This window comes from Babylonia areolata, chromosome 5 (assembly GCF_041734735.1).
Source record: "Babylonia areolata isolate BAREFJ2019XMU chromosome 5, ASM4173473v1, whole genome shotgun sequence".
Classification (NCBI taxonomy): Eukaryota; Metazoa; Mollusca; class Gastropoda; order Neogastropoda; family Buccinidae; genus Babylonia; species Babylonia areolata.
This window is the reverse complement of record NC_134880.1, coordinates 27350490-27377178: the sequence shown is the minus strand read 5'-3', so window position 1 is coordinate 27377178 and position 26689 is coordinate 27350490. Positions and strand designations below refer to the sequence as shown.

Here is a 26689-nt window from a genome sequence, read left to right as displayed (position 1 = left end):
TGGAAAGCCTGTTCGTCGTTCAACTGGATGCAGTATACCAGCATGCGTGGCCTAATGATAGCATACTGGATCATATATGCTTGGAGAGTTGGCCCAATGAGCGTCTAACCTAGTCTTGAAAGATAACATGGTTGGGGCAGTCGCAACACTGTCTGGCAAACCGTTCCATTTATTAACGACTCGCTCTGTAAAGAAGGAGCTGCGCACTTTCAGTCTGCAATGTGATTTATTTAACATTAAATTGTTGCCTCTTCTGTCTCTGCTTACTGCAGGTGATAGTTCGGGATTGTTGGTCTTGTAGATTCCGTGTATGTATTTGTAGCAATCCGCGATCATGGCACCCCGCTGCCTCTTGTGCTCTAGACTGGGTAGCTTAAGCAAAGCGAGTCTTTCATGATACGGCTTGTTCTTCAGATGACCAATCAGTTTCGTTGCCCGTCGCTGGGCGTCCTCCACCTCTCTGCACAATGTTTTTGACTGCGGGTTCCAGACCGAATACCCATACTCCAAAATGGGTCTAACCAGGGACTTGAACAATTGTATAAACAGCTCTTCAGATAGGTAATCGAAGGAACGCCTGATTACACCAACCATCTTGTTAGCCTTTGCAGTAATTGTTGCCACATGCGTCTTAAAGTTCAGCTTGTTATCAGTGTACACTCCCAAGTCTTTCACCACGTCACTCTCAGCAAGTGCCAGGTTGTATTCCTGTTTTTCCCTTTCATGTAGTAGATCGCTTCCAATTTGCAGTTTCCTAGCTTCATTACACTGCATTTTTCTGGATGGAAGTGTAGGAGCCACTCTCTAGACCACTGCTGTAGGTTGTCTAGGTCATTTCACATTACTCTTCACTGATCTACTAGGAAGGTCGTTGATGTACAACAGGAACAGCAGGGGTCCTAGAACACTACCTTGTGGAATACCGCTTGTGACGTCTGCCTGCTGTGATGTTGTCCCATTCACAACCATCTCTGCTTCCTTTGAGACAGAAAGTCCTGGATCCAGAGTAATGCCCTGCCTGATACTCCATGTGTGTGGATCTTAGAAACACTGAGTCTGCGATGTGGGACACTGTCAAACGCTTTCTGGTAATCCATATCAATAGCATCAATGGAGCCACCTCTATCTAGAGCTCTTGTCCAGCTGTCCAATACGTCCAACAATTGCGTAGCACACGAGCGTCCCTGAACAAAGCCATGTTGTTCTACGTTGATCAGGTTGTTGGTCTTGAGATGGTCTATGAGCAAAATTAATCAGTTCCGCAGCCATACATATATGTTTATCGAAAGCTTACTAGACAGTTTCGTCGCAGAGTCTGAAAGGAATGCATGTGATGGGATATTACATGTAGAGTTTCATTCGGTTTGGAGAAAAAAAAGTTTCGGACTATTTGGCACTAAAAATAAACCGCTCACCATTATTATCCCGACTGACGAACTTTCATATTGCCTTTCAGGACCAAGGCGGGATCATTCTGTAGTTATAACTTACACAGTCATCTGCACGCATGCAACAGCCGCATTTAGTTTATTCATGTTTAGAAATGCTTAAGCGATATTATTTTCATTCATTTTCCCTGTCTACAACTTGAAAGAGGAAGGCAAACATTGCTTTCTAAGACATGGATTCAACAATAACCTCCCCCTCGAACCGAACACGAAACGAGGAATTTCCACGAACTGAAAATAGCAGTGGTCGTGGGGATGAGTTATTCAATCACCCAGCCTGGGAGGACCAGTCTTCTATTTTTACACGCGTCCAAAGCCATGCCCCTCTGAGCTGGAATTTCACATCAACTGTCTGTCCAACCTTGTGAAAAGTCTACGAAGACTGTGATCGAGAGGGGGTGGCGAGGAATTTTGTAGTGACTAACCAGAAGGCCTCTGTGGTTCAGCTTCCTGTGCGTACTTCTTCCCTTCCTGACGACTTGACTTCAGCTTTCGGGATTGAATCGGTTTTGTACGTCCCACAGGGAGCGGCGTGGTCACCGGTTGTTACGTTCTCTAAGGTCAGAGATGGTCATTACTGTGGTTTGATTTAACTTGAAAGTTATTTTAATCTTGACTTGTTTACAAAGGCAGGTGAGATGTTGAGTTTTAAAGTTGTGTCCCTTGTTCTTCTCTCAAGTTTTATCAACCATTTTCTTTGTTGGTTATATAATATTGTTTAGGGTTATAAATGGGGAAAAAGGACCATGATTGAACATTAAACCATATCGCAGTAATATACTTTGTATGTTCTTGAACCAGTGCTTTTATTATATCCTGACAAAATTCTGGCAGTTTTGGTTGTGTTTGAGTCTTTGTAATTTTATATGTATCTGATATATTATTATCAAAACTGATAATATATAATCTGTGTAACAACTTTGATACATTTCTTTATGATGTACAATGTGATATTGCTGTGTTGATTGTTGCTGACCTGTCTCAGTATCTGATTTGGACTTGAATCAAAACAAAGAACTTAGAACTAGAATAGAAGGCATAGTAACAGTAGTGTCACTGTCAGTAGAGCTGCTTGTTTTATATGTGATGTAATGTATACAGAATGACAGAGCACATTGCGCAATTTATTGTTGGGCAAAGGGCAATTAGGTTTTATTTGATTGGTATGTTAGAAGCTAGAATCTTTTTCACCTCTTCATCATGATGACCAGTTTGAGGATTACACAGCCTCAGGGTCAGAATGGGATGTTTTAGCTGTACAACTACAACTACAACAGTTATTTGTAGATGGTCAGTCTTAAAACTACAGCATGATCATTATATATTGCCTCACTGGTCATTGTTTACAATTGTTCAGGATCAAAGATACTTTACCGTGTTTGATCAGTTTGTTTAAATTTTTATTTTAATGCCTTGCAACAATAGTGACTAAATGAAGTAGTGAAAGATACCTTTTCACAGTTGTATAATCTATTAATCGTAAACAAAACTTGCAATATGTTCAACATGCTAGAGAATGATTGAATTGTGCCCTGATTTTTTTTGTTTCTCAGGCAGTCACCAGGGTTATGAGTAATTGTTGTTCCTTTCATACTTGAGTAAGCTGTTTTTGTACTTAAGTGGAAAATTGAAAAATCCAGTTTGATGAACTGGGATTTAAATTAATTTTGATGCCTGATCACTAATTGGGCATAGGCATACATCGTATATTATTTATTTATTATACATGTATGTATGCAGTGATGCTTCTGCAGTGTAAAAGGTGCAGGGTAAAATGAGCCCATCTGATTAAAATCAGAAGCAAGAGATAAGTCCTTTTTATTCTTTTACATCAGTAGGTTGTCGTTTGATTTTAATTAAGAACTATAAGAATCATCTGTTTTTCTGTAGTGCCTAGCTTAGGTGTCACTGAATGAGTGAATCATTGACTAAAACTAGTAAAAGTATTAAAAACATTATATTTCTCTGATGTAATTGCTAAATATTAGTCTGTAAACATAATTTTCTCTCCAGTGTGCAAACAGTGCTAGGAAACTGGGTATCTGATCCTGATTGATCAAAGCAAACTGTTTTCCTGGCTTTTCCACTCACACACACACACACACACACACACACATGCACACACACACACACACACACACACACACACACACACACACACACTCTCTCTCTCTCTCTCTCACCCCCCCCCCCCCTCCCTCACACACACACTCACACACACTCACACATAACCCCCCACCAGCCCCCCTTCCCTCCACATCCCCCCACACACATTGTAATGTATCTATAGAAAAAAAAAACACAACCTTAGAAGCAGTCAGTGTGATCTGTTTGTACTTCCAAGTTTAAATGTTTATTTTTTGTTTATTTGTTTTAAAATTATTCTTGAAATGCTAAATACTGCAGTAGCAGAAACTTCTCAGGCTTATGCTGCAGTCATGGCAAGGCTGACACAAAGCGTTATTGAGCAACTCTGTGTGCAGAGGCTGAATCAGAGTGCCAGATAATACTGAAACTGAATGTTATGATGCGAAACACAGAGGAAGTTACTCAGCAGTCAGCAGTAGCTTTGACGGCTACTTAGTGTTACTAAGTTGAAGAGTGACTGTTACTGTTTTAGAGTTTCTTCAGAACTTTAATGCAAGGTGACAGAACATCAGTTGTAAAACAAGTAAATTTTGTCCCCATTTGTGTATGTTATGTGTGTGTGTGTGTGTGTGTGTGTGTGTGCGCGTGTGTGTGTGTGTTGTGCCATTTTCCTGCGATTATTCATTTATAGATCTATATTAGTATATTAGTATATATATATATATATATATATCTGCAATTTGTTATATTGGTGGATGCTGATCTTGTTTTCCACTTATGTGTCTTCATGTGCTCTTGTGTTGTACAATGCACTAATCTATCTATCTGTCTGTCTGTCTCTGCCTCTGTCTCTGTCTGTCTGTCTCTGTATATATGTCAAAAATATGTGTACTGTTTCATGTGAGGTGCTTTGAACCCATTTTGTGGGAGTTTGCACCAGATAAGTAAAAAAGAAAAAAAAAGAAAAAAAGGTATTATTATCGATATTATTATTTGAAAAATTTAACCTGTGATTGTGTAGTTCACTGAGTGATGATAAGTCAGTATATTTTTGGTATTTTAGTTTTCATACTAATTACAGTGTTCTGCTGACAGATCTACACACATGACTATAATTAGATAAATAGATTAATAAATGATTTTTTTAGAAGACAATCAGGGAATTAATGACAGGTAACATTTTAAAATATTTTAAGTACATTAGAGGAAATTTTGGAAGCATTGGTACAAAGTTACGTATTGCATGAACATCAAAGTAAAAATTTCATTTCAAGATAGAGCATTGAATAAGCTGATAAGCAGCATCAGCTTTTTAAAGATTTTTTTTCCTGCACCAAGCCATCAGAAATAAAAGAAAGAAAAAGAAAAAAAACCATGAAACAGAAAGTGAATCTAAAAGAAAAAAGCAAAACAGTTAATGAATTATACAGACAAAATGTATACATGTCTGCATTCCTCCTTCACACAAAGAAATGCAAATACACATGTTTGTGTGTGTGTGTGTGTGAGTGTAGGTAAAGTACCCCCCCCCCCCCACCCCCAACCCCCTCTCTTCCCCCACCCCCGCCCCACTACCGTCCCCTATTTATCCCATTGTTAATGATCTGACTCATTTATGACTCATTTTGTCACTTCCTTTTTTTTTTTTTTTTTTTTTACTCTCTTTTTCAGATCTACACACACATTCACACACATACACACATATGATACACAAATAATCTTTTTTTGTTTTGGTCTTCTAAGCATTTTGTTTTTCTTTTTTTTCATGACAAACTCAGTAAACCTTTTTCTTTCTTTCTCCCAGACCTGCAGATCTGGTGCAACCTCCAGAAAGCATCGGGTGCTAGCCAGAAAACTACAGCACCTGAAGGAGAAAGGATGCTGGAACGGGCAGTGCCAGGCTAACACCTAGAACGATGATAAACAGCGTCCTGCCACAGGTGGGACAAGGCATTGGGTGCCAGATGATCGTGGGTGGAGGACACTTACAGGTCTGCGTCAGTTCTGGGTTCTGAGTCACAGGGTTCTGAGTGCTGCACCATGGCAGAAGGCAGCAACCTCAGTGGGTCAGTGATGGAGGATGCCGTTCCTCTGGAGTCAATGACAAGTGAGTGTTGTAGTATTAGGGGTAAGTGTCTAAACTGCAAACTTGTTATAACATATTTTCAGTAACTGCAAAGTGTAACTGCTTGTGTTGAGACTTAAGTTGGTGTGGTTTGAACTAATTTTTGTGATTCTGACACTGTTTGGTGCAGTTTATTGTTAGTGGGCTACATTGATTGAGTTTGACTGTGGTCTAGTAACATTGATCATTTCACTTTTTTGTGTGTGTGTTTTTGGGGTTGGTTTTTGCTTAGTGACTTTAATCATTGTCAGGTTATATCACTTAATTTTCATTGAATAGAATCAAAATTATAATTAAAGATTTACCTAATTTCATGGATAGAAACAGTTGTGCTTGTGCACCTATTCCAAAGAATTATAGTTTACAAGTATGATTTGACTTTCTGACTCTCTGAGTTTTTATTGAACAGCTTCTTTTCAGTTGCTCTGTTGTAGTATACTGATTACTGTACTGTCTTTGTACTATTGTAGCTTGTCTTCTCTAGGAATGATGCTGTATACTATTGTCGTATTTACACTGTGAGTGTGAATGTGTGTGTCTGTGTTTCGATCAATGTATGGATTTGTGGGTGTTAGATCTTCAGTGTGAGTCTGAAAAAGAAGTGAGGCTTTTGAGGGCAGGGGTGTATTGTATTGTATTGTACTTTGCTGTACTTTACTGTATTGTACTTTATTGTACTGTAGTGTATTGTACTGTATTATATTCAATTTTAACCCAGTTGAACAAGCTGACTGAAAAAACAACAAAAAACCCATGCCCTACACCCCCACCCCACCACTCCACTCCCCAACCATATATCCTCTCCTTGCAATACATCCATTCCTACTACAGCTCATACAAACTTATTTTAAAAATATGATAGACCTCTTTAAAACATGGATCAGACTTGTAAAAGGACGATTGAAGTTCAAGCACTTCACATGTTATAAGAAAGAATGCTAACTCATGAAGATATCATGTAATTTTGTTAAGCTGAGGTGAAAAGGATGCTTTGAGTTTATTTAAATGGTTGTGCTGAGAGAGAGATTTTCATGAAGATATATATATATATATGTGTGTGTGTGTGTATGTATATAATGTTATTTTATAAAGCTGAGATGAAAGAGATGCTTTGTATCTATTCAGATGGTTGTGATGAGAGAGAGAGGGGGAATACAAACTACTTTTTCCTACCATTTCAGGAGACTCGAACCCAAGGCCACCTGGTGGTCCCAGAACCCCTGTTTCCCACAGGCCCCCCCAGCGGACCACACCTGGTAGGGGAGAGCTACGTTCATCCCAGCTGCCGGAGAGGGAGGAGACTCTGTTCCACTCAAAGGGAACGGCAAGAGGAACGGCAGGGGAGCAAACTCTGCCACAGACCAGGGCTCATGCCTCTGGAGCACGTGGGTTTTCACCGTCCCTTCCGCAAGCTCTGCCTCAGGGGCTGCCTGCACAAACTGCGCAGGGCAAGACCACCGTCAGCCCTTCTCAGCGCAGGGATGATGACTTACAGCATGATATTCTGAAAGGGGTCAAGAAAGCTTCAGGGAAGACTGAGCGTGAAATACTGTCCGTGCTGAACCCGTCACTGTCTTCCTTCTCTTCAGCTACGCCGTCCTTGGCAACGACTGTAGAGAGTATGGGCCTGGAAGACATTGATGATGAGGAGATTGAGAAGTTCCGTTCCAGGTTCCCTGATGACATTAAGATAGATCACTATGACGCCTTGATTCTTTACCACGATAGCGATATGGAGGCTGTGAAAAAGTTCCTGGAGCGCGTCAATCATGAAATATTATTGAATAACAAGGAGAAACCCAAGGTGGTTTTGTATGGTAACATGTTTGCTTATGCAGGCACTAAACCAGGTGAACTTGATATATCATTAGAGCATTGCACATACGTCTTTCTGTATGTCACCCAAAAGTTTTGTGATGATAAATGGACAGAATTCTCTGCCCAGACTGCATTGATGAATGCAATTGACAGTACAGAAAGTAGGTGGTCAGTTGTTCCAATCTTCACTGAACCAAAGCGAAAACCCACCTTCAAAATACCAGCAACCATACGCTCTCTCAAAGGCATTCAGTACTGGAATGACGATAAGTTTTATGTTGATTCTCTGCGAAAACTCTTGGAAGATAAGCTGCATTGGCGCTTGGATAAGGAGGTGGACCTGAAAAGGGAGAGGAAACGTTGGATCATGAGGTTTAAGGAAAAAGAAAGACGAAAAGCTGAGCTGAGAAAACAAGAAGACCTGCAGGCAGAGGAGCTGGAGGCAGAGAAGGACAGAAAGCACCAGCAGCGCATGCGACAAAGGGAAACAGAACATAGAGAACAGTGCAAAATCAGCATTAACCGCTTTGAAGAAGAATACTGTAGTCCACACTATCAAGGCAATAATTCATCCCAAACTGTGTCTGGTTACATTGCGAGTGTATGTCAGCAATTACAGGCACCAAATTCATCTTCTGCTGAACAGCTCATTTCACAAGGAACGGCTGAGCAGCCTAGCATGCTCCACAGCAGGAGTATGCCCAGCAGACTTGGTGATCCCTATCCTGCTATATCATACCAACCTGACTTGGCAGGCAAGGCGCTACCCCAAAGGCAAATTCTGAACTTTGGATCTCTGCAGTACTTTCCGCAAGGTTCGCCACCGGATGCCTTTCAGTCACAAGCAACATCCCTTGCTCCCGGTTCCACTTCTGGTGTTTCGTTTCATTTGCAAGAGTCAGAAACATGCTCTAAAAGTAATCAGCCAGTGCAGACAGCCTCTGGCGTCAACCTGCAAGGTGCTGCGAAGGACACCCCAGATACGGCGGTTCAGTCAGGTGGTGCAGGGCAGCCCTCGGAACACCATCAAGGTGCAGGTACAGCTGTCTCTCAGTCATCTCCACTGACTGGAGCTGAGCTGACAGGAACACTTGCCTTAAACAGAAGTGTTTTAAAAGAAGTTGTAGACACCAGAAACGAGTCAGGCACATCGGACACAGGAGATACTCTGACACGCACAGGTCCTGATGGTTGTGACAGGTCACTGACCATAAAGGAACCAGAGAAGAATTCAGAGTTGCCTCCGAAAGATGATCTCGTGGAAGACGTGCCTCTTGACTCTCGCCGTTACCAAGGCGCAGTGAGAGCTCCTCCATATCCACACAGACCAAGTCAATACAATCCACCTCATTTTTCTGAAGCCGTCCAGCATCAGGCCTTGGTTTCCCATGGACCTGCACATCGCAGTGGTAACAGGGTGTGTGCAGAACCAGTAGGAATGGGCAGTCATGGTGCTGATCCCCGCCTGATGTATGGTGGCAGTGCAGGAGTCGGTGCCAGATTTCCAGGGCAGGTTCCTCCTTCACAGCAGTATGTCACATTTCAGCCTGCTTTTCCCGGTCACATACCGCAAGGATATGCTCCAACCCCACCTTTCTATGGACAGCTTCTGCAAGGGTACCCTGCAGGACAGTTGGACTACTCAGCCCCAGGACCGTTCCCGCCCTATGGAATGTATCCCGTATATGGTGGTATTCCGTATTACCATCCTCAAGCAGGCCTCCCGGCACACCGCCTTGAAAACCTGCAGTACCCGCCTCAGTATGCGTTCCCCTCGCAGCCGTCACAGGCACCCCGCCCTCAGCCCCCGGCACCCCCACGACAGCCACAGCCTCAGCCACAGCCCAGGCCCGCCCAGCTGCCAGAGGACCCGCACCCTGCTGTGTTCCACCACCATCACTACCATCACAGCAGCGGAGGAGATGAAGTTCCTGCCACCACCATCAACTACATCAAGAAGGCGGAGACGGTGATGGTGGGCAATGAGATCACCATGGGGAAGAAGACCAGGAGGCCGGATGCCGGTGATGGAGCCTGTGCTAGGCCAGACCCAGGGGATGTGGTGCTGCCACAGCCTGCACCAGAAGACATGTAAGTTTTGTTGTCCATCATCATCTTCATTGTTGTTGTCATCATCATCATCGTCGTTATTATCATCAGCATAAAAAAAGGGACAATAAGATAATTCGGTACTTTAGAAAGAAAGAAAGGAATAAGAGGATGGAAAACTATTTAAAAATTTAAACGTTTCTTTTTTTTCATGACAAGTCAGTGAATCATATGAAGTGGTAAGATTATAACATTTTATCACAAAACAAAGACATACACATGTATACTAACACAAACATGCACACACACACACACACACACACACATATGAAGTGGTAAGATTATAACATTTTATCACAAAACAAAGACATACACATGTATACTACACACACACACACACACACACACACACACACATGGTTGTGAAAATGATTTTGATTTAAAAAAAAAAAGATTTTTTAAAAGATCATTAAGTTTGGTCCATGGGCTTCTGGTTGATGGAGAGCGATACAAAAACAAAGAAAGAAACAACAACAACAACAACAAAGGTAATTGGCAGATTCTATCATTTTTTTTCTCATCAGCAGTTCTACAGGGATAGATTGAACTCTTCTATGCTAAAATTGATATTGGATGTGAGCAAACTGTTGCTGAAATGTGATATTTTGAATTGTGTACCATGTCAAACTTGTGCAAACTGGTCTATAGCCAGTATGTTTGCTCTTTAGGCCAAATTTTTTGTTTGTGGCTATTACTGTACAAAAATGTCCCCTTTGGCAATCTGCACAATTTGCTGTCTTTAGGTTTAATACTGAACATTCCAATTTCCATTGTATTGAATGAAACCATTACAAACCATAACGTCTTATAATGTCAGAACTGTATACGCTGGGTTTTTTTTTCATGCCTGTGGATTTATGACGTCTATTTGGACATGGTTTGACCAGTGGTAATGCTCCAGTGTTATGATTATATAATTTTCAGTACCTTGATTAAGTTGATATCAGTAATATAAAAGATTTATGATTCTGGATGTTTATCTGTTGGATAACAGTTCTACCATGAAATCCTTAGTCCATGTTTATGTACAAATGACAAATGTGTATCAGACATTGATATGAAGTATTTTTATATGACTGACTTTGTTTCAGTGTCAATGTACCCTGTAGTATACATGTATACCAACACCAAAGTGAGAGCTGTATTATCAGTTGTTTCTCCATTGCAACGGGAAATCATTTACAGCTTAGCCTTCTGTAAAAGAATATGACTCAGACTGGGAGGCAAAATTGCACTGGCTCTTAGTGCTGCAGCCTTGGGGGCTAGTTGGCCTTTGGGAACCATCCCAACACTGACTCGCCTAAAACCCTCTCTTGGCGGAGAGAGTGGGGATGTAACTTTGTCAAGACACTCTCCACTATAATAAAATTCTAGCCCAGATAATCGGGGCAGCAGTTGCCACCTCTGTTATTCTGATGGTCAGTCGGACATGTTTGACTATCATATATCATACATACATGTGCATGGCTCTTTGCTTCAGGCTTGACCCCAGCGGGAACCAGCCGTATCATTTTGAGAATCCGCCTGCATCCTCGAACCCTGCCCGCGGTGAGCCATCATCGTACAGCCCAGCAGGTGGGCGGGAGGCTGAGGGTCTGGGTCTGTCCGATGCGCACAGCTCCCGGTCCACGCTTACCGCCTTCAGGGAGCACCCCCATCCATCCCACAATCCCTCCCGCCTCACGCAGAATGTCTCCAGAGATGACAGAAGTCGTCAGACTTCGGCTCTTTCGTCAGAGTGTGAGTTGATTTGCAGTTTCTATTAAGTTTTGTGTCCTCTTTTGAAAAGGAAGTGTGGCTGCCTTAGTAGTCGTGGGGGTAAAATCAGTGAAATATGTGTAAAAGCCTATAGATTTGTAAAATGTACAGGTGATCAGTAAGAGTTACAGCACATAAACAGAAGAAGAGAGTGTGTATACATTTGAAAAAAAAGTTTAAAAAGTTTTTTTATTTTTTTTTAATCTGTTTGAGCATGTGTTCCAATGTTTCAGTGAATTTTGTTTTTCTGTTCAGAAATTTTTAATTTTATGCTGGTGTTCTTATTTAAAAAAACAGACAGACAAAAACATGTTGTTAGAATATGTCTTTTAAGAAAGTTTTATACTGACGACGACGTAAAAATAATGAAAGTGATTGATGTAGCTTGTTTAAGTCACATGGGTGTTCACTTTTGTTATCATCACACCTGTATCCACATCTTTGATTTCATTCTTTTCAGCATTGGATTCACGGCACACTATCTCTCATTGATCAGCCAAAGATCGCACAGTAACTGGCATCATTGAGCACTGTGGAAACCACTGAATAGATGTTATGGGCAGAAGAAGATGAAGAACTGTGTTTCCAGACAACATATCTGAAAACTGGAGTTTAATTTATACTTTTGGGGGGGGGGGGGGGAAGGGGGAGGGAATAAAAAGTCGTCAGAGCATTCGTTCTTTGTGCAAATGGATTTTAATTATGAACATATGGTTACTGTCTTGGCAGTTGTTTCTTATTATTAGGAAACTAGGAAACTGAACGTTTTGATGAAGCCACAAGCCACAGTGGATTGTCACAGATGGTTTGAACTGTATTACCTTGCCTGCTTCACATTGTGTGGTTTTGTGTTGATATTGATTTAATGATAATGATGACAGTAATAATGATAATAACGATAATGATACCACTACTACTAATAATAATGGTAATAACAAATGGCGCAAACTCCCATGTAATGTGCTCCAGGTATCTGACACAAAGCAATACAAAAAAAAAAAAAAAAAAAAAGAAGAAGAATATGTGCCTTCCTCTCTCCTCCACCTTATCAGCCAGTTCCCTCCTCTTCAGGTTCAACTGTATACAGTCCCTGGTCCATTATCCCTGAACCCCTTTACCCACAGTGGATTGATCAGAGATGGATTGTACTGGATGACTTTTGTTTGTGCAATGTACGGACCTGCCTATAACTATGATTCATCCGTAGTTTCTGTGCTTAAGCCCCCGGACTACCGCACTACAGCTGAGTAGAGAAGAACTATGTGATTTTATTGTATTGTGTTCTATGTTGATTTGCTTTTCATTAAATTGTAATGTGCTCTTAATCTAATCTTATTCTGTTGTAATGTTCTGTATTCTATTTCCTGCTCAGTGCCACCACCTGAAGGACTGCCAGAGCTGTTCCTGGAGAGTGGCCAGATGTACATGGGCCTCCCTCCTCCCTCCCACTCCTCCCCTTCCTCCTCCGACCAGCACCATCCTCTCCAGGGTCAGGATCATCGGCAGGCAAGCCTTGGTCCTGTGTTGGGCATGGGGCCTGACCTCCAACAGTGGGTTCAGCGGTTTGAGCAGGATCGGGACACGGAACTCAAACAGTACATTGTGGGGCCTTCCACCGAGGATGAGAGCAGCTTCAGTGAGGATGCGGAAAACACCACCTTGAAAATGAGAGGTATGTGATCATGTATGTACATACAGTTTTCTTTTTGTTTACAGTTTGTTTCTTTTGCTTTAAGCCCTTCTTGTTTTGGTGAGGGTTGGGTGTTAAAAAAAAAAATGCATCCTTCTTATCTGTGTCCTGTGTTGATAAAGAATTTGTCATGTCTTGTCTTTTTTTTTTTTGTTGGCTTTGTGAGGATGCGAAAAACACCAGCTTGAAAATGAGAGACCATGTTCATACGTACAGTTTTAGTTTTGTTTACAGTTTGCTTCTTTTGCTTTAAGTCCCTGTTTAGGGCAAACGTGGGATGAAAAAAAAATCATGCATCCTGTGTTGATAAAGAATTTGTCTTGTCTCGTGTTTTTTTTTTATGGTTTGCCTTTCAAATTGTCGGAACGATGATGTGTTTTGGGAGGGGGGTGAAGATTGTTTCAGGTTTTTGACCAGAAGAAAATGAGTTTGTTGGAGAATGGGCGGTGGAAAAGGGAGTGTGTAGATGATGGAAATTACAAGATAAACTATGTCAGTGACAAATAATATGATAACATAAACTGTTTCTTTTTATTTATTTTTTTGGTAATGAAAGGTTGATAACAATGCTTGCAAAAATGTTACTGTACTAACTGATGATATTGATAATAAAGTGACATACACATAGAAAGCCACATATACTAAACTGTATTATATTGAGTTGGGCAGTGCTGATTTTTTTTCTGTTGTCATGATCAGGATCCAAGGCGTGAGGCAGCCCTGATTCTTGCAGTGACCAGCGGACCACAACTGTCCATTGTGTGTGACCGCTGTTTGAGGGAGGTAAACCTTTTGCTGTGCACAGTGCTTCAAAATCTGCCACATCATCACTCCGCCGTACAGTCAACGTTAGTTACCTCTGTCTTGCTTGGAGAGAGCCAGGCTGGTTTGAAAATAACCCATTGCTTTGAGAGAACCTGGCAACGTCAAAGAACATTTTAAACACAACATCAGAGGAGAGTATGGATATGGTTAATGTATTTAAGCCATAGCCATGGGCACAGATAGGGAGACAGAGAGAGAGAGAGAGAGAGAGAGCAATGGAGCCTAGCCAGCTCATCGATGAATTCTGAACTGAGAGCCAGCACTGCACAAACATGATGTGCTGAAGTTCCTAGCTCATTGGATCCTGTTGGGGGAATCTGTTTGTCTTCAGTTCAGGTATGCAGTTGGATTTGAGTGACTGAAACTGGTTTCAGTTTTGTGGTCTGTCCTAGGAATATATATAATAATTTTTACATGATATGTGTACGTCATAGAATTTGCTGTGTTAAGATTAGCCATTAAGTTTGATTTGATTTGAAAGACCTTGTGTTATTGAAGAGTGAGTAGAAGAGGATGTGTTGAGTGTATTGTGCAGCTGATATTTTGTGCTTTTTATTTCATTTCTGTGGTTATGCTGGTTTTTTAAAATTTATTTATTTATTTAAATAAACCTCTGCCGTTTGTTTTATTTTGAAGGAAAGGGTGTTTTCACAGAATGTGTGCTGGATAGTTTTATTTTGTGGAAGTGGTAACCAACAGAATTTTTTTCATAATTTTATCCTGCACTTTGTGAATTTAAATGTAAGGTGTTACTACTAACATTGTACCTATAAACACGTTCATTGTTCTGGTGCCTGCCGTGAGGGATGATTTAATGCATAGCACATACCCGGTGAGTGTAACTTTTTGTTATGTTAGTGAGTGTTAGTGTGAACTATTGTGGGTTTACTTGAATATTTTCAGGACAGAATTAAGATGGACACACCATGCTCACGGGAAAGCTTGTATTGAATTGTCAACAGTTGAATCATCATCTTGTTAACTTTTGGTCTGTAGTACATGCCTAGGAAGAGGGAAAAGATTCCAGACATTTTTCAAACTACCTTTCCAAGCCCAGAGTGTGCTATAATCAGAATGCAGGACTGCCGTGTTGATGTTTGCCTGTGTGCAATAGTGTGCATAGTTTGTGTTTTTGAAGTTTGTCAGGTGGATTTAGATCACATGATTTTAGTTTTTTAATGTCAAGTGTTTCCAGCTGTGGGTTTGGTAACAGTAGTTTATTTGTTGGATAAGTACATTGCTTTTGTTTTTGATCTGTCTGTTGTTGTTTTAAAGTAAAAATGGCATTGTAAAGAAAAAATGAAGCAAAGAAATGAAATGTTTCTAATTTTTGCTGAAAGTGAAATGTATTGCTGTCTTTTATGCAAAATTTGTGTATGAATATTTTAGTATGCCGAAGAGTAGTCTTCATTTTTTTGTGTTCAAGGTTTCCTCAGCTTACATTGTGGTGTTACAGAAATTACATTAAAAATGGAATAAAATAAAACACTTGAACTGGCAAAGGGTTCAGTTCAGTTGGCAGTTGGATATGAGAGACTCCTTTTCTCAGCATGGAAGACAGGTATGCCTGCCATTACTGAGGGCCCATATTTGTCCCGGAAAATTTATAAAATGGACAGGGTGTCCTAGAAATATGAATATCTTGCTGCATGTCCCGGGAAAAAAAAAATCTGACCATAACTTTTTTTTTCCCGAAATATCTAGCGTACGAGTGTACCCTTAGATGGCTTTCCAACCATTGCCAAAGACACTTCATGAAGACTTACTGAAATGCTGCGGAATGTTACTGAAGCCACTTTGTGAAAAGCTAGAACTGTCTGTACAGTACCAAAGCCATTTTATGAAAGTCCACTTGATTACCATCACCGGTAAAGTAATCTCGGAAAGACCAATGTGCATGCGGATAATCACTGACTTTTTGAACATTTTTTCCATGTTTACAACCATTGCTTCTGGCTGTTAGAGGACTGTTGTATGTTTGCTGTGATGTTCCTGAAAATAATACCCTGTCCCTGATTCTAATGTGTGTTGTTCCTGAACAGCAAATTTCGGGGTAGGCATGCCTGGAAGAGGATCCATGTATAGAGAGCTGCTAACTGTTGACTGACAATGCCATATCTGTTCAGACCTACCTACTGCCACAGTTTGTCTGCACCAGCTATGAAAAATTAATTTAATTACACATACTTAATGTGCATACAGATGATTCCTTTCCATTACTGATTATGCACACTTACCCATTTACTTGGGTATATCTGTGCACGCTACACATATGCTTATACAGCCGCTTATTTCTTGTGACTCAATCTCTTGTCATTGGCATATTCCTGACATCATCACTCGAGTTGATGGAAGTTTATATCCCTTTGCACATGTATGTATTCATTTAAAAATTAAATATTCATATGCTGTAGAGAGGCAACAAACACTGTCCACAGATTTCTATGGATAATCTGAGGGGCTGTTTTTCATTTTGTCAGTAGTTCATACCAGACATGTATTGCTTAACCACATGGTCAGAGATGGTGTCATGAACATGGTCAGAGATTACTGATAGTAATGTACCATCATAGATTACTGACGTAAACACTAAAGTTGATTTCATTTTGTTGGTGGTCAGTCATGTCTAAAGATGATGCATAGTACAACCCACAGTAGTAAAATCTGGAAGAGGATGTTCAGGAATGGACAATGACACTGATAGTGATACTGATGCTGCTGTGTAGTGCTCCTTTCAGTACTGTGGCACTGCTCTTCTCTTCAGTCTCGATGAGTAAAGGCTTGCCAGCATGTTTGACCAGCAGCCGTATTCATCAGGCCCCTTGGCTGCCTGTAGCTTTTGTGTCACGTATGTGGGCGACCCTGGTTTCTGTTCCCTCTGGCAGTTTTGTCTCTCCACGCAGAAGACGTAAGGATGTGCAGTACTCCATCGTCTGTGCAGATACCCTGACCAGAGCTGTGCCTTGATGAGCATTGCTTCACTATTAGATTCTGTCTGCATGGTCCATGACTTTGAGTTTGAGGTTGCTGATGTGAACCTGCCCTTGTAGAGAATATCAATACAATACAATACAATACAATACAATACATCTTTATTCATCCATTTGGAAATTATCTCATACAGAACAGCCTATGCTCACATGGAACGTTACCATTCATTTAACATGCCTTTGGTACAGTGTCCAGGATTTTGTTTGGGTTTGTAATGACAATACTGTGCCTGATTCCTGAAAACATGAGGCAGCTGTTATGGAGAGATGGTGGTTTTATTTTAATTGAGTTTGGTTTATTTTCTATACAAAGAATGCCAAGTCCATTTGTGAAGATAGTCTCTGATTGGTGCACACAGGTACTGAATAGTAATAGTTCATATAAATATATCAACTCCCCCTAAAATCGGATGACTGCCTGCATGAGGGGGGTTAAAATGGTCACACATGTAAAAACCGTTCATGTATAGGAGTGTGTGTGGGAGTCACAGCCCAAGAAGGAAGAAGATATGAAGATTAAATGTTAATGCGAATGGTCATTTTAGATTTGTCAAAATAGAGTATGGAAAATATATGGTATGTGTTATGTCTCCAAAAGAAACCGGTTTTGTAAAAGGTTGCCGCAGGTGACTAAACATTATTATATTTTCTTGTTGTGTATGAAAAACCATTCTGTTTCTTTCTGATCTTTTTTTTCTCTTTTATTTTACATGATAACAAAATCCATTGAATACATATGCCTGGAGTTGAAATATAAAATGACTGATTATTTTAATTTTTGTCCAGACTGCTCCTAATCAGTTGGCTATGAAGCATGTCCAGTTTCTGGAAAAGACAGAAAAAAATTCCAGAGGGTTTTTTTGTTCCTAGGGTATGCATTGATTTCTGTCTGTTGTCTTGAAATCCTTTTTTGAGTATTGTGTTAGATAGTTTTGATTGATCAGAAAGTCATAATTGTATATGTCTTTTGAAATAGATTTCATTGAAAACTTTGAATACAGATACTTACCCTTTTTATGTTGGATGGGGAAAGAAAGGTGTGTAAGTAACAATGTAACTTATTGGTCATTTTCTATATCAAACAAAATCCTTATTTTTTAACTGAAAAATTAATGAAAGGAAATCAGTGAGTGAATGAATGAATAGATAAATAGCTTAATGAATAGATAAAATCAAATGAATAATTGAATGAATGAGTGCACAACTGAACAAAGGATATAATTGACACTATGTGTTATTAGTGTCTGTGGAAAGCCAGTGTTGCTTTTTTGAAAATTTCGTTTTCATATTTCTAAACTGTGGAGTAAAAACAGTGGGCATTCAACTTCAAGGTTCATGCAAGAGTATTGAGAAAGATATAATGTACATGTATATTAATCTGTGTATATTATATGACTATGTTCTGGAATGATTCATCTTCTCCATTGTTATTCTGGTGGTTCAAGTACATTTGAAACTGGAGTATGAAGAAGAGTATCAACATTCAAATGCATGTGCTATTGATAAGTGTTTGACAGATTAATTTTTTTTTTTTTCAGAACTGGTCAGTACACATCATTTTCAGAAGTAGATCTATATATATTTGTTTTTGGATTGGTACCAACCATTCATTTTCTTACATTTCAATAACATTCATTGGTTCAAAATTTTATGGTTAAAAACAAAAGTAAATTATGATATCATCGAATACAGCTCAGACTGAATGCTCTCATTTTGTACACAAGAATGCAAATCTTTCTAACCACTAGTCAGGAAAAATCCATTATCTCATATATATTCATATCATTATTGGCAGTAAGACTAAGAGTCAGGTCATTTCGCTCCATTTTGGTGATTGATCATAACTGTTTTGGCTTGTAGAATTCAAAAAATATTTTCAGTTTATCCACTTGATGCAGTTATCTTGGCTTCTCCAGTGTGGGTTTCAAATATTTTCACTTTATTCATCTGATGCAGTTACTGGGTCAGTGACACTGAAAGTGGGCTTAGAATTGGCTTGTTTCTGTTCATAGTGTTCTGTTACTTGCCATACTGGCTGATCTGGAGCAGTTGAGTGGTGAATGGGCGTTGATATTCAATCTGTTTTTTTGACACAGTTATTGAGTTGCCGATTATGTGCGAGCATGTACAATTTGGTTCCTTTTGGTGCTTGTGGTTTGACCCTGTCAACTCATTAAACCCCCCTTAAGCGCCCCAGGACGGAAGTTTCTGTCCGTGTTATTGTAGGAATTTTCCGATCATGAAATCATTAAATTCATGTGAAATTGTCATCATTGGATAGAGAGTTCATTTTCCTTTCAGAAAAGTAAACTAAAAGGTTTATGTACACTCTCCTTTCGTAGTTTGCTCGCTAGAATTAAAAAGAAAAAGATTATTTCCCTCCACAACCGAAACAACCCTTAGCATATACTATAGTTGTCATTGAGCAAAAATTGGCTTGGCACTGAAACTAGTGAAAGGATCAGCAAATCTTTTTTTCCTTTTATTTTGTTTCTCCCACCTCAATAATAGTGAGTGTTTGGGATTTGTTTTATCTGTCTGTCAGTCATTTAAGTTGATGCATGTCTGCATCTATTGGCACACTTCTTGTTCTTCCCCCTCAACTCTGTGAAGAGTCATTGGGGCGTTGTACAGAACTGTTCACCAGATTCCTCCAGATCTGTCAGTTGTGTGTCAAAGTCTGGGTGACTGCAGATGGTTTTCCTGCCCATTCCACATTACCATCAGTCTGTCATTCTTTCTGTTTACCTTTAAGTTTTCCTTTCTGAACAGTTCCTTTGAGGGCTGTTATAGCAAGGCCATCAGATCTTGTTACATGGCTGTACCACACATAGTTTTCATTTCTTAATTGTTTTCAGCAGATCATAGTTTTTGTTTCTAAACTGTTGTCAGCAGTCTAATATGCTGCTTGACGGTTTGGCACACTGGTTAATTAGTGATACAGTCAGTGTATCTGATGTTTAGTATGTGTTACGATAACACCTCATTTCTATGGCTTGGATTCTTCTTTCCGGAAGGGCCATGAGGGTCCATGTCTTGCATGCATGCAGAGAGATAGAATATAAACCGTTGCATGCAGGAAACTGATCTTGTGTTTCATGGAGCTGTTGCTGTCTTTACATGCAGGTTGTCTGGACAGTACCGAAGTTGTCTTGGCTACCATTGAGTGGATTTCTGGTTTGGGTCATTCACTGCTGATGATGGACCTCAGGTAAATGAGCAGTTGAACAGTTCCTGGCTTCAGTCCTTGGAGAGTGGATTTTTTTTTCTGTTGCCACAGGGCAGCTTCATTCATATTCATAAAAAAACAAACAAACAAAAAAACCCAAACACACCCAGTCTGTTCATGAATTTGTTATGCTGTCAAAGTGGATTTTTCTGCGAAATTTTGCCATGGACAGCCCTTTTGTGGGTAAAGCACATTTGGGCATGGGTTTTTGGTTTAACGTCTAATTGGAATCACTAACAACCCCCCCCCCCCCCCCAATCCCCTCGAACCAGTGGAGACACTCATTTCCACTAGGTGGATTACCATGAGGACACCGCTCCATATATATGTCTTTCTGCATTGACAGTCAGCTGTCTTCAGCCTTTAGCTTGGCTAAGCTAGTTAGACTTAGAGGTAATAATATTAGCCAGCTGTGCTTTGGTGCTGGCTCATCATGGGTACTCAAATACTGCAGCTGAATCTTTTTGTGTTGGTCCTTAACATTCTGATTCAGTATATATTTTCTTGACATTATGTTGTTCATGTACTTGTCGTGAAGGTGATGATGTTTATGTGTTTCCATGCACACATGTTGGTACATGAAATGCACGTTTTGAGTTACATGATGCCAATATTTTTTTGTTGCCCATTTAAAAAAAAAAGTTTACTCTTGAATTTGCATTGTTTTTATTTAATGTAAATCATGACTGACCACTTTTACAAAAAAGAAAAAAAAGAGTATAGGATGTAGAATGTCTGTTGAAGTGTTATGTCTACCTTTTCTCTTGTATACTTCAAATGCTGCAGTTTCACATGAGTTTTTGAAATGTCCCCATAATAATGCTATAATATTTTTATGTTTCTTCCTTTCATGTTGAGTAATCGCTTTATGAATAACAAGTGTGTCTGTACAACTTGCATACTTATTGTTTATGTTGACTGTTACATTAATTTGTTCATTAAATTCATGAATTGTCTCAATATATTGTCTTTGACTTAATTGTATTGGCTTTCATTTGATAAGTAGTGTGTTTTTATGTTCTGTCATTATGTTAGACACAGTCCTTGTGTGTGCATACAGAATTGATGAGATGCCCAATTTTGTGTTGGGTCAACACCTAGCTTTTTTTGGTTACCCTCACGTTTGCCATTTGGGGTAATTCCATGTGATGTGCTTGTCAGATTATTCTTGAATATTGAAATGTGAAAACTTCTTCCATATTTACCGGACTTTCATCTTGTAATACTTGTGGCCATAATGGTGTGTGTGTGTGTGTGTGTGTGTGTGTGTGTGTGTGTGTGTGTGAGCGTGCATGATTGTGTGTATATGTGCAAGTGCGTGCCATTTTCATTTTCTTGGAATTGGAATGTATATCATCTGATAGGAGCATGTCTGCTGGGGAGGTAGCATTAAACAGTGTATATATGATACTGTATATGTGACCGTCAATGAATGAATTGGGAGAAACTCAAATATAGGTGATTATTTTATCTTTACTGAATAAAAGTGACCTTTCTTGATACAGAGCGTGTCATTTTAGCATGTAAGTGAGACACGAAGTGCACAACCCTGAAAAGGAGAAACTGCAGTGTTTTGAACACAGTAGTTGTGGATGGACTGACTGGAGCTGTTCAGCATTTTATGCATTATTGTGATAGAAACGCTCCCTGTCAGTGAATGATCCTGATGTGCTTAAACTATCACATGGAAAAAAGAGGATGTTGATATGGCATGACATTGTTGTTCTCCCTTTTATTGAAAAAAAATGGAGAAGGATTCAGATCAAACTTGATACATGTTAGTTCATAAGTTTGAAAGAGAGAGAGAGCGAGAGTGTGTGTGTAATTGAAGTCCTGAATCCAATTGACTTCAAGAGACAACTATGATGTAAATATAATGTGTCAAACTACTTCTTGATTAATGCTAACTGGTTCTTGTACAGTATATGTCTTGTACATACAGTGATCAATCATGTTCTGATCATTTCTGAAGAACAGTAAAGCCAACATATTGTATGTATATTTTTACATGAATGAAATACAATTATGCATGTTGTCACTGAGTGTACATGATGAGCTGTGATTATTTGTCCAGATGTGTCATGGATTGTAAGTACTGGAGTACTCGGTCTGAGGAAAGGAACATTTTGGACACGCGTGTGTGCATTTGAAACAGGTGAATGGAAGAAGAGGGGTCGAGAAGTGGGGTTGAGGGGAGTGGGGGAGGAGGGGGGAAGGGAGAGCCAGGGGGTGGGGGGAGGGGTGTCAGGGTAAGGTGTCTTTTTTGAAAGTAGGCCCTTTTTAGAGAACAAACGGAATTTTTGAAGGGAATGATATGATTATGAGCACTTAACCTATTGATATTTTAATCATGTACTGATGCATATAGATACATGTATTTTTTTGTATGTGTTTGCTTTGACATTTTAAAACTGTCAACCATCATTCATATTTGAATGTATACCTTAAATGTTTTTTATAATTGTAGGTTGTAACTGTGGATTTTGTCTGATTATGTCTTGTGGTGTTGTAAAAGGGGAACCATTATTACGAATGCAACTTTTGAATATTGAAACAACGGAAAATGTTTTGTTTGTTCACAATTAGGGCCTATGAAAATGGGTGGAAGAATGGATGTTTTCTTGTTTTCTGTCTGGTTCTATCATTTGCTGAAGTTTCCCCGATCCCCATTGAAAACCTGCAAGTGTTTTTCGTTGCTGTTGTTCTCTTCCTGTTGCTGGGTTCAGTGCCACCCAAAACTTGAATGACTTTGCTATGGTTCCTATATGCTTGGTTGACTTGTTTACAAACATGTCTATTGATTTGTTGAGTTTACAATCTTGTCAACGTCTACTCATTTGTTGACCACATACTGTCTTGAAAAATGATTATCTGTGTGACTCTTCACCAGTCCGCACGTGTTGTGTGGTGACAGTTGACTGATAGCGCAGCGATTTAAATCGCAAGGATTGCAGTGCCTTATGTACTTGTTTTTTGCTGGGTGTTCAGAACTGAGTGGAGGCCCCATGACAGGGTCTCCAGTGATCAGGGCTCACGGCCCCACTCGGCATGATGTCCTTGGGATATGCACTTCACTCTGATGTTCTCACTCCACACAGGTGTGAAAGGGTACCTGATTTCGGTTGGGGGAAGGTAAAATGGCAGAAGGAGAATATTGGGTCCTGCCTTCCTGTGCCGAGCCCTAGACGCTGCGGATATTAATTCACCGTTGTTAAAGCCTTTGGGATCATTAACCTTAACTTCTAAGTTAAACAGAACTGATTAGGAAGAGTTGTTTCACAAACCACTACTACCCATCTTGCGAAGAGAACTGTGACTGCATTTTGTCAAACACCTGTGGGTGGGATTTACGTCTGGTGTGGGCACAGGCAGTGGGATTGTGTGCAAAGATGGAGATTTCAGTCTGTGAAGGTTATCAAAAAACCCCCAAAACAACCAAGTCAATTGAGCAGCAGTTGATGAGTGAAAAGGGTATTGTTCTTAGTTCGAGCATTGGATAGTTTAACATTAGGGCATAGGATGTAATGGTTTTCAGCTTGAAACCTTTCCAAATGAATATACTTGTTGGATTATGTCACTGTTAGACTATTTTTCAACATGATTTGATTCTTGTTCTTTTTGACAGTTTGAAATCATACACTTAGAATTAGATTTTTGATGTTTTTGACAGTTTAAAATCATAGCACTCAGACTCAGACTTATCAGCCTTGCTTGCTTTCGAAAAGGACTGAATTGATACGACCTTCACATGTATCTTTAATCCTGAATTCAGCGCCAACAACTACAAGTTTGAAATTGATTTCGGTTCGATAAAAAAAGCTGTGAATATATGGCCATTGGGATTGAGAGCAAAACTGGGAATCGAGGAGAAAGTGAGTACGAGGTTTTTCCTTGTCTTTATGATGATGAAATTCTATGCAAGTCTGCTTTGCCCTGGATCTTCTCAGTTTCTGTTGCCTCGTTGTATTGGCGGTCCTTTTTTCTTTATTATTATTATTATTTTTTTGGTGTATCTTTGGTTTCACGTTGTCTGTGGCTTTTGTGATTTGATTTTTCATGAAAGACTGATCATGTTGGTGTGTTTTGGGAGCATTTTTTCTGATGAGAAAATCAGATATGCATGTTTGCGTTTCTTTGTCACAACACTTTCAGATAATTCTGCAAAGAATTTGAAGGAGCTCTCGCTGCTGAAAGGATGCATAATCATACTGCAGTGATACTTTGTTTTTTTGGTCTTTTTTTTTCTTTCTTCATATGTATACATATTTATTACCCTGCCACCACCGCACCCTACAACCCATGCCCTTCCACCCCTCACCCCCCTACCCACCAAAAAAAAAAAAAAAAGAAAAAATAGTTTATCCTTATAGACATTTGTTTTGGATTACCCGTTTCAAATTTTAATCACCCGTTTCAAATTTTAATCACAAGTTCATCCGAATACAAAATGTTTGTTGTACTCAGGGCTGAATTGGATCACCACTTCTGAGAACTTAACACCCTGATGACCACTTTAGCGATTTAATCAGTTAAGGGAGGAGGGACAGACTTCCTGGCCTGAACAAACCTGCCATGAACCTGAAAGCAGTGAGGGCTTCTACAGTCTGCCGGCCTTGGGCAGATAGTGCTGTCCACGAGACCATGGCTTACTGTTACATAATATGTCGCTGATGGAAGCTGGTGGTTTCCCCAGCGCGTTGAGTGTACATGAAGGTCAGGCATCTGTTGTTGCAGATGTGGCGTAGCACATATGGATCAGCCTGCGCATTCTTGATATCTCCATGAAACTGACAGCTGTACTTGCATTTGCCTGGAGAATCGATAAGAATTATAGGTACTTGTTCCACATGGGGTAGATGGATCTTAGGTCTGTACACTTGTGTTACACAATCCATTAAATAAAGAAAAAAATCATGCTTTTTTTTTTCTCCATAACCTGTTAAAATCTTTTTCTTTTTTGTCAAGTGTAGTTACTGATTTTTTTTTTTTTTTTTTTAAAGGTCAATGTAAATAATATTTCAGTTCCGGAGTGTATATCACTGTCTTTATGTGAGTAGATTTTTTACCCAGGTCCCCCCACCTTCCACCATCAAATCATTTTCCATGCATGATTTGCAAAACTGGAAATAATTGCTGATGTCTGTAAAGAAAAGCATTCCATTTCCTTGCTTTGGGAAAAAAAAAAAAGAAAAAGAAAAAAGAGAAGAAAACATCTTCAGTTGTTCATTCATGTAATTGATTGTAATAATTTGTCTGATTTGAACTGACATGTATGATTGATTGGACTTTTGTTTTTTAATCCAGACGCTCTTTTTTCAATTATATATATATATATATATATAGTTTCTTCTATTTGTTGTTTAATTCCAAAATATACTGACATGCTTTGTTATTTGTTTAATTTATTTTTGCTATGTGAATGGTACTGATATTTTGTTTTTGAGTTATCTTCATTAGATATTTATTTGTTTGAAAGTGTTGTTATGTTATTCCGTTTATTTCTAGTTTGCTTCCAATACCATGAGTTCATTTGCAAACATGTGGATGAGACTGCAAATTTTTTTTTCAAATGTTGGCTTTGATCAGCAATAGGAGCAAGTGTGTGTGTGTGTGTGTGTGTGTGTGTGTGTGTGTGTGTTGTTAATGGAGAGGAAGACTGGATGTGGGTGTATATGGTATGATGTCATCCCATTCCCATTCTTCCCGCTGCCTACCCTGAAAAAAAAAAATGTCTGGAACTCCTTCATCGTTGAATAAACCATAGTCATGTGCTTGTCTTGCACAGTGAAGTGGTATGTACGCTTGCCTGACAATGAAGGTTGAAATTCAGACAGAAAAAAAAAAGTTTAAGTACGCGCATGGGGTTTTTTGGAAAAAAGAAGAAGAAAAGACATAAATCATCATCCACTACACACCTGAAAATTACACAAAAACAGTGGCAGTTTGCGCATACTATTCCACCCGCCTTCCCCCTACCGCGCCCCCCTCCCTCACGCCCCCACCCTCACCCACGGCTCCCTGCCCCAATCCCCAGTGTACACCCAACTCAGACAACTGAGACGTCGAACCTTGGTGTATTTGCAGAGAAAGGAAGTGTATCAGCGAAGTTGTCAGCTTCTTACTGCTTTATCTATTGATACCAGTCACACTGGAATATCCGCTGTGGCCAAAGACAAAGTAGCTTTCAGTCGAATTCCACCTAATGTTCAAGCGTGGACATTGTTTTTGAATCTTGTGTCAAGCAAAAAAAAAAAAAAAAAAAAAAAAAAAAGGTGTTGGTTTTATTCCATAAGTTGCAAATGCTTCCTGTTCATCCATGTGTGCGTGTTACGTTTCACTGTGGTGGTGGTGGTGGTGGTGGTGGGGGGGGGGGGGGGGGGGGGGGGGGGGGGGGGGGGGGGGAGCAAGAGGAGATCGGAGTTGTGGGAAATTATGCTTGGTGGATATTAAAGAAATGTTGTTTTAAGTTTGAATCTGGGGTTAGGGGGAGGGTGATTGAAAGAAGACAAATTTACATAATTATATCTTTCTTAAACGGTAGATACTTAACGCAATGAGGAAAAGCATGTATGAGCTTGTGATAAAGCATGTATTTAAAATAAAGTGAAT

The 26689-nt window shown here is 39.7% G+C and overlaps 1 protein-coding gene across 1 annotated transcript; it reads left to right on the top strand.

The window, feature by feature from the left end:
• Positions 1-1658: 1658 nt before the first annotated feature.
• Positions 1659-25854, top strand: LOC143282007 (uncharacterized). Its single transcript, XM_076587398.1, has 6 exons — positions 1659-2008; positions 5341-5643; positions 6843-9570; positions 11069-11328; positions 12719-13018; positions 13736-25854. Exons 2-6 carry the CDS (start codon positions 5577-5579, stop codon positions 13747-13749), a joined length of 3369 nt encoding a protein of 1122 aa, XP_076443513.1. The 5' UTR covers positions 1659-2008; positions 5341-5576; the 3' UTR covers positions 13750-25854.
• The last annotated feature ends 835 nt before the right edge of the window (positions 25855-26689 follow it).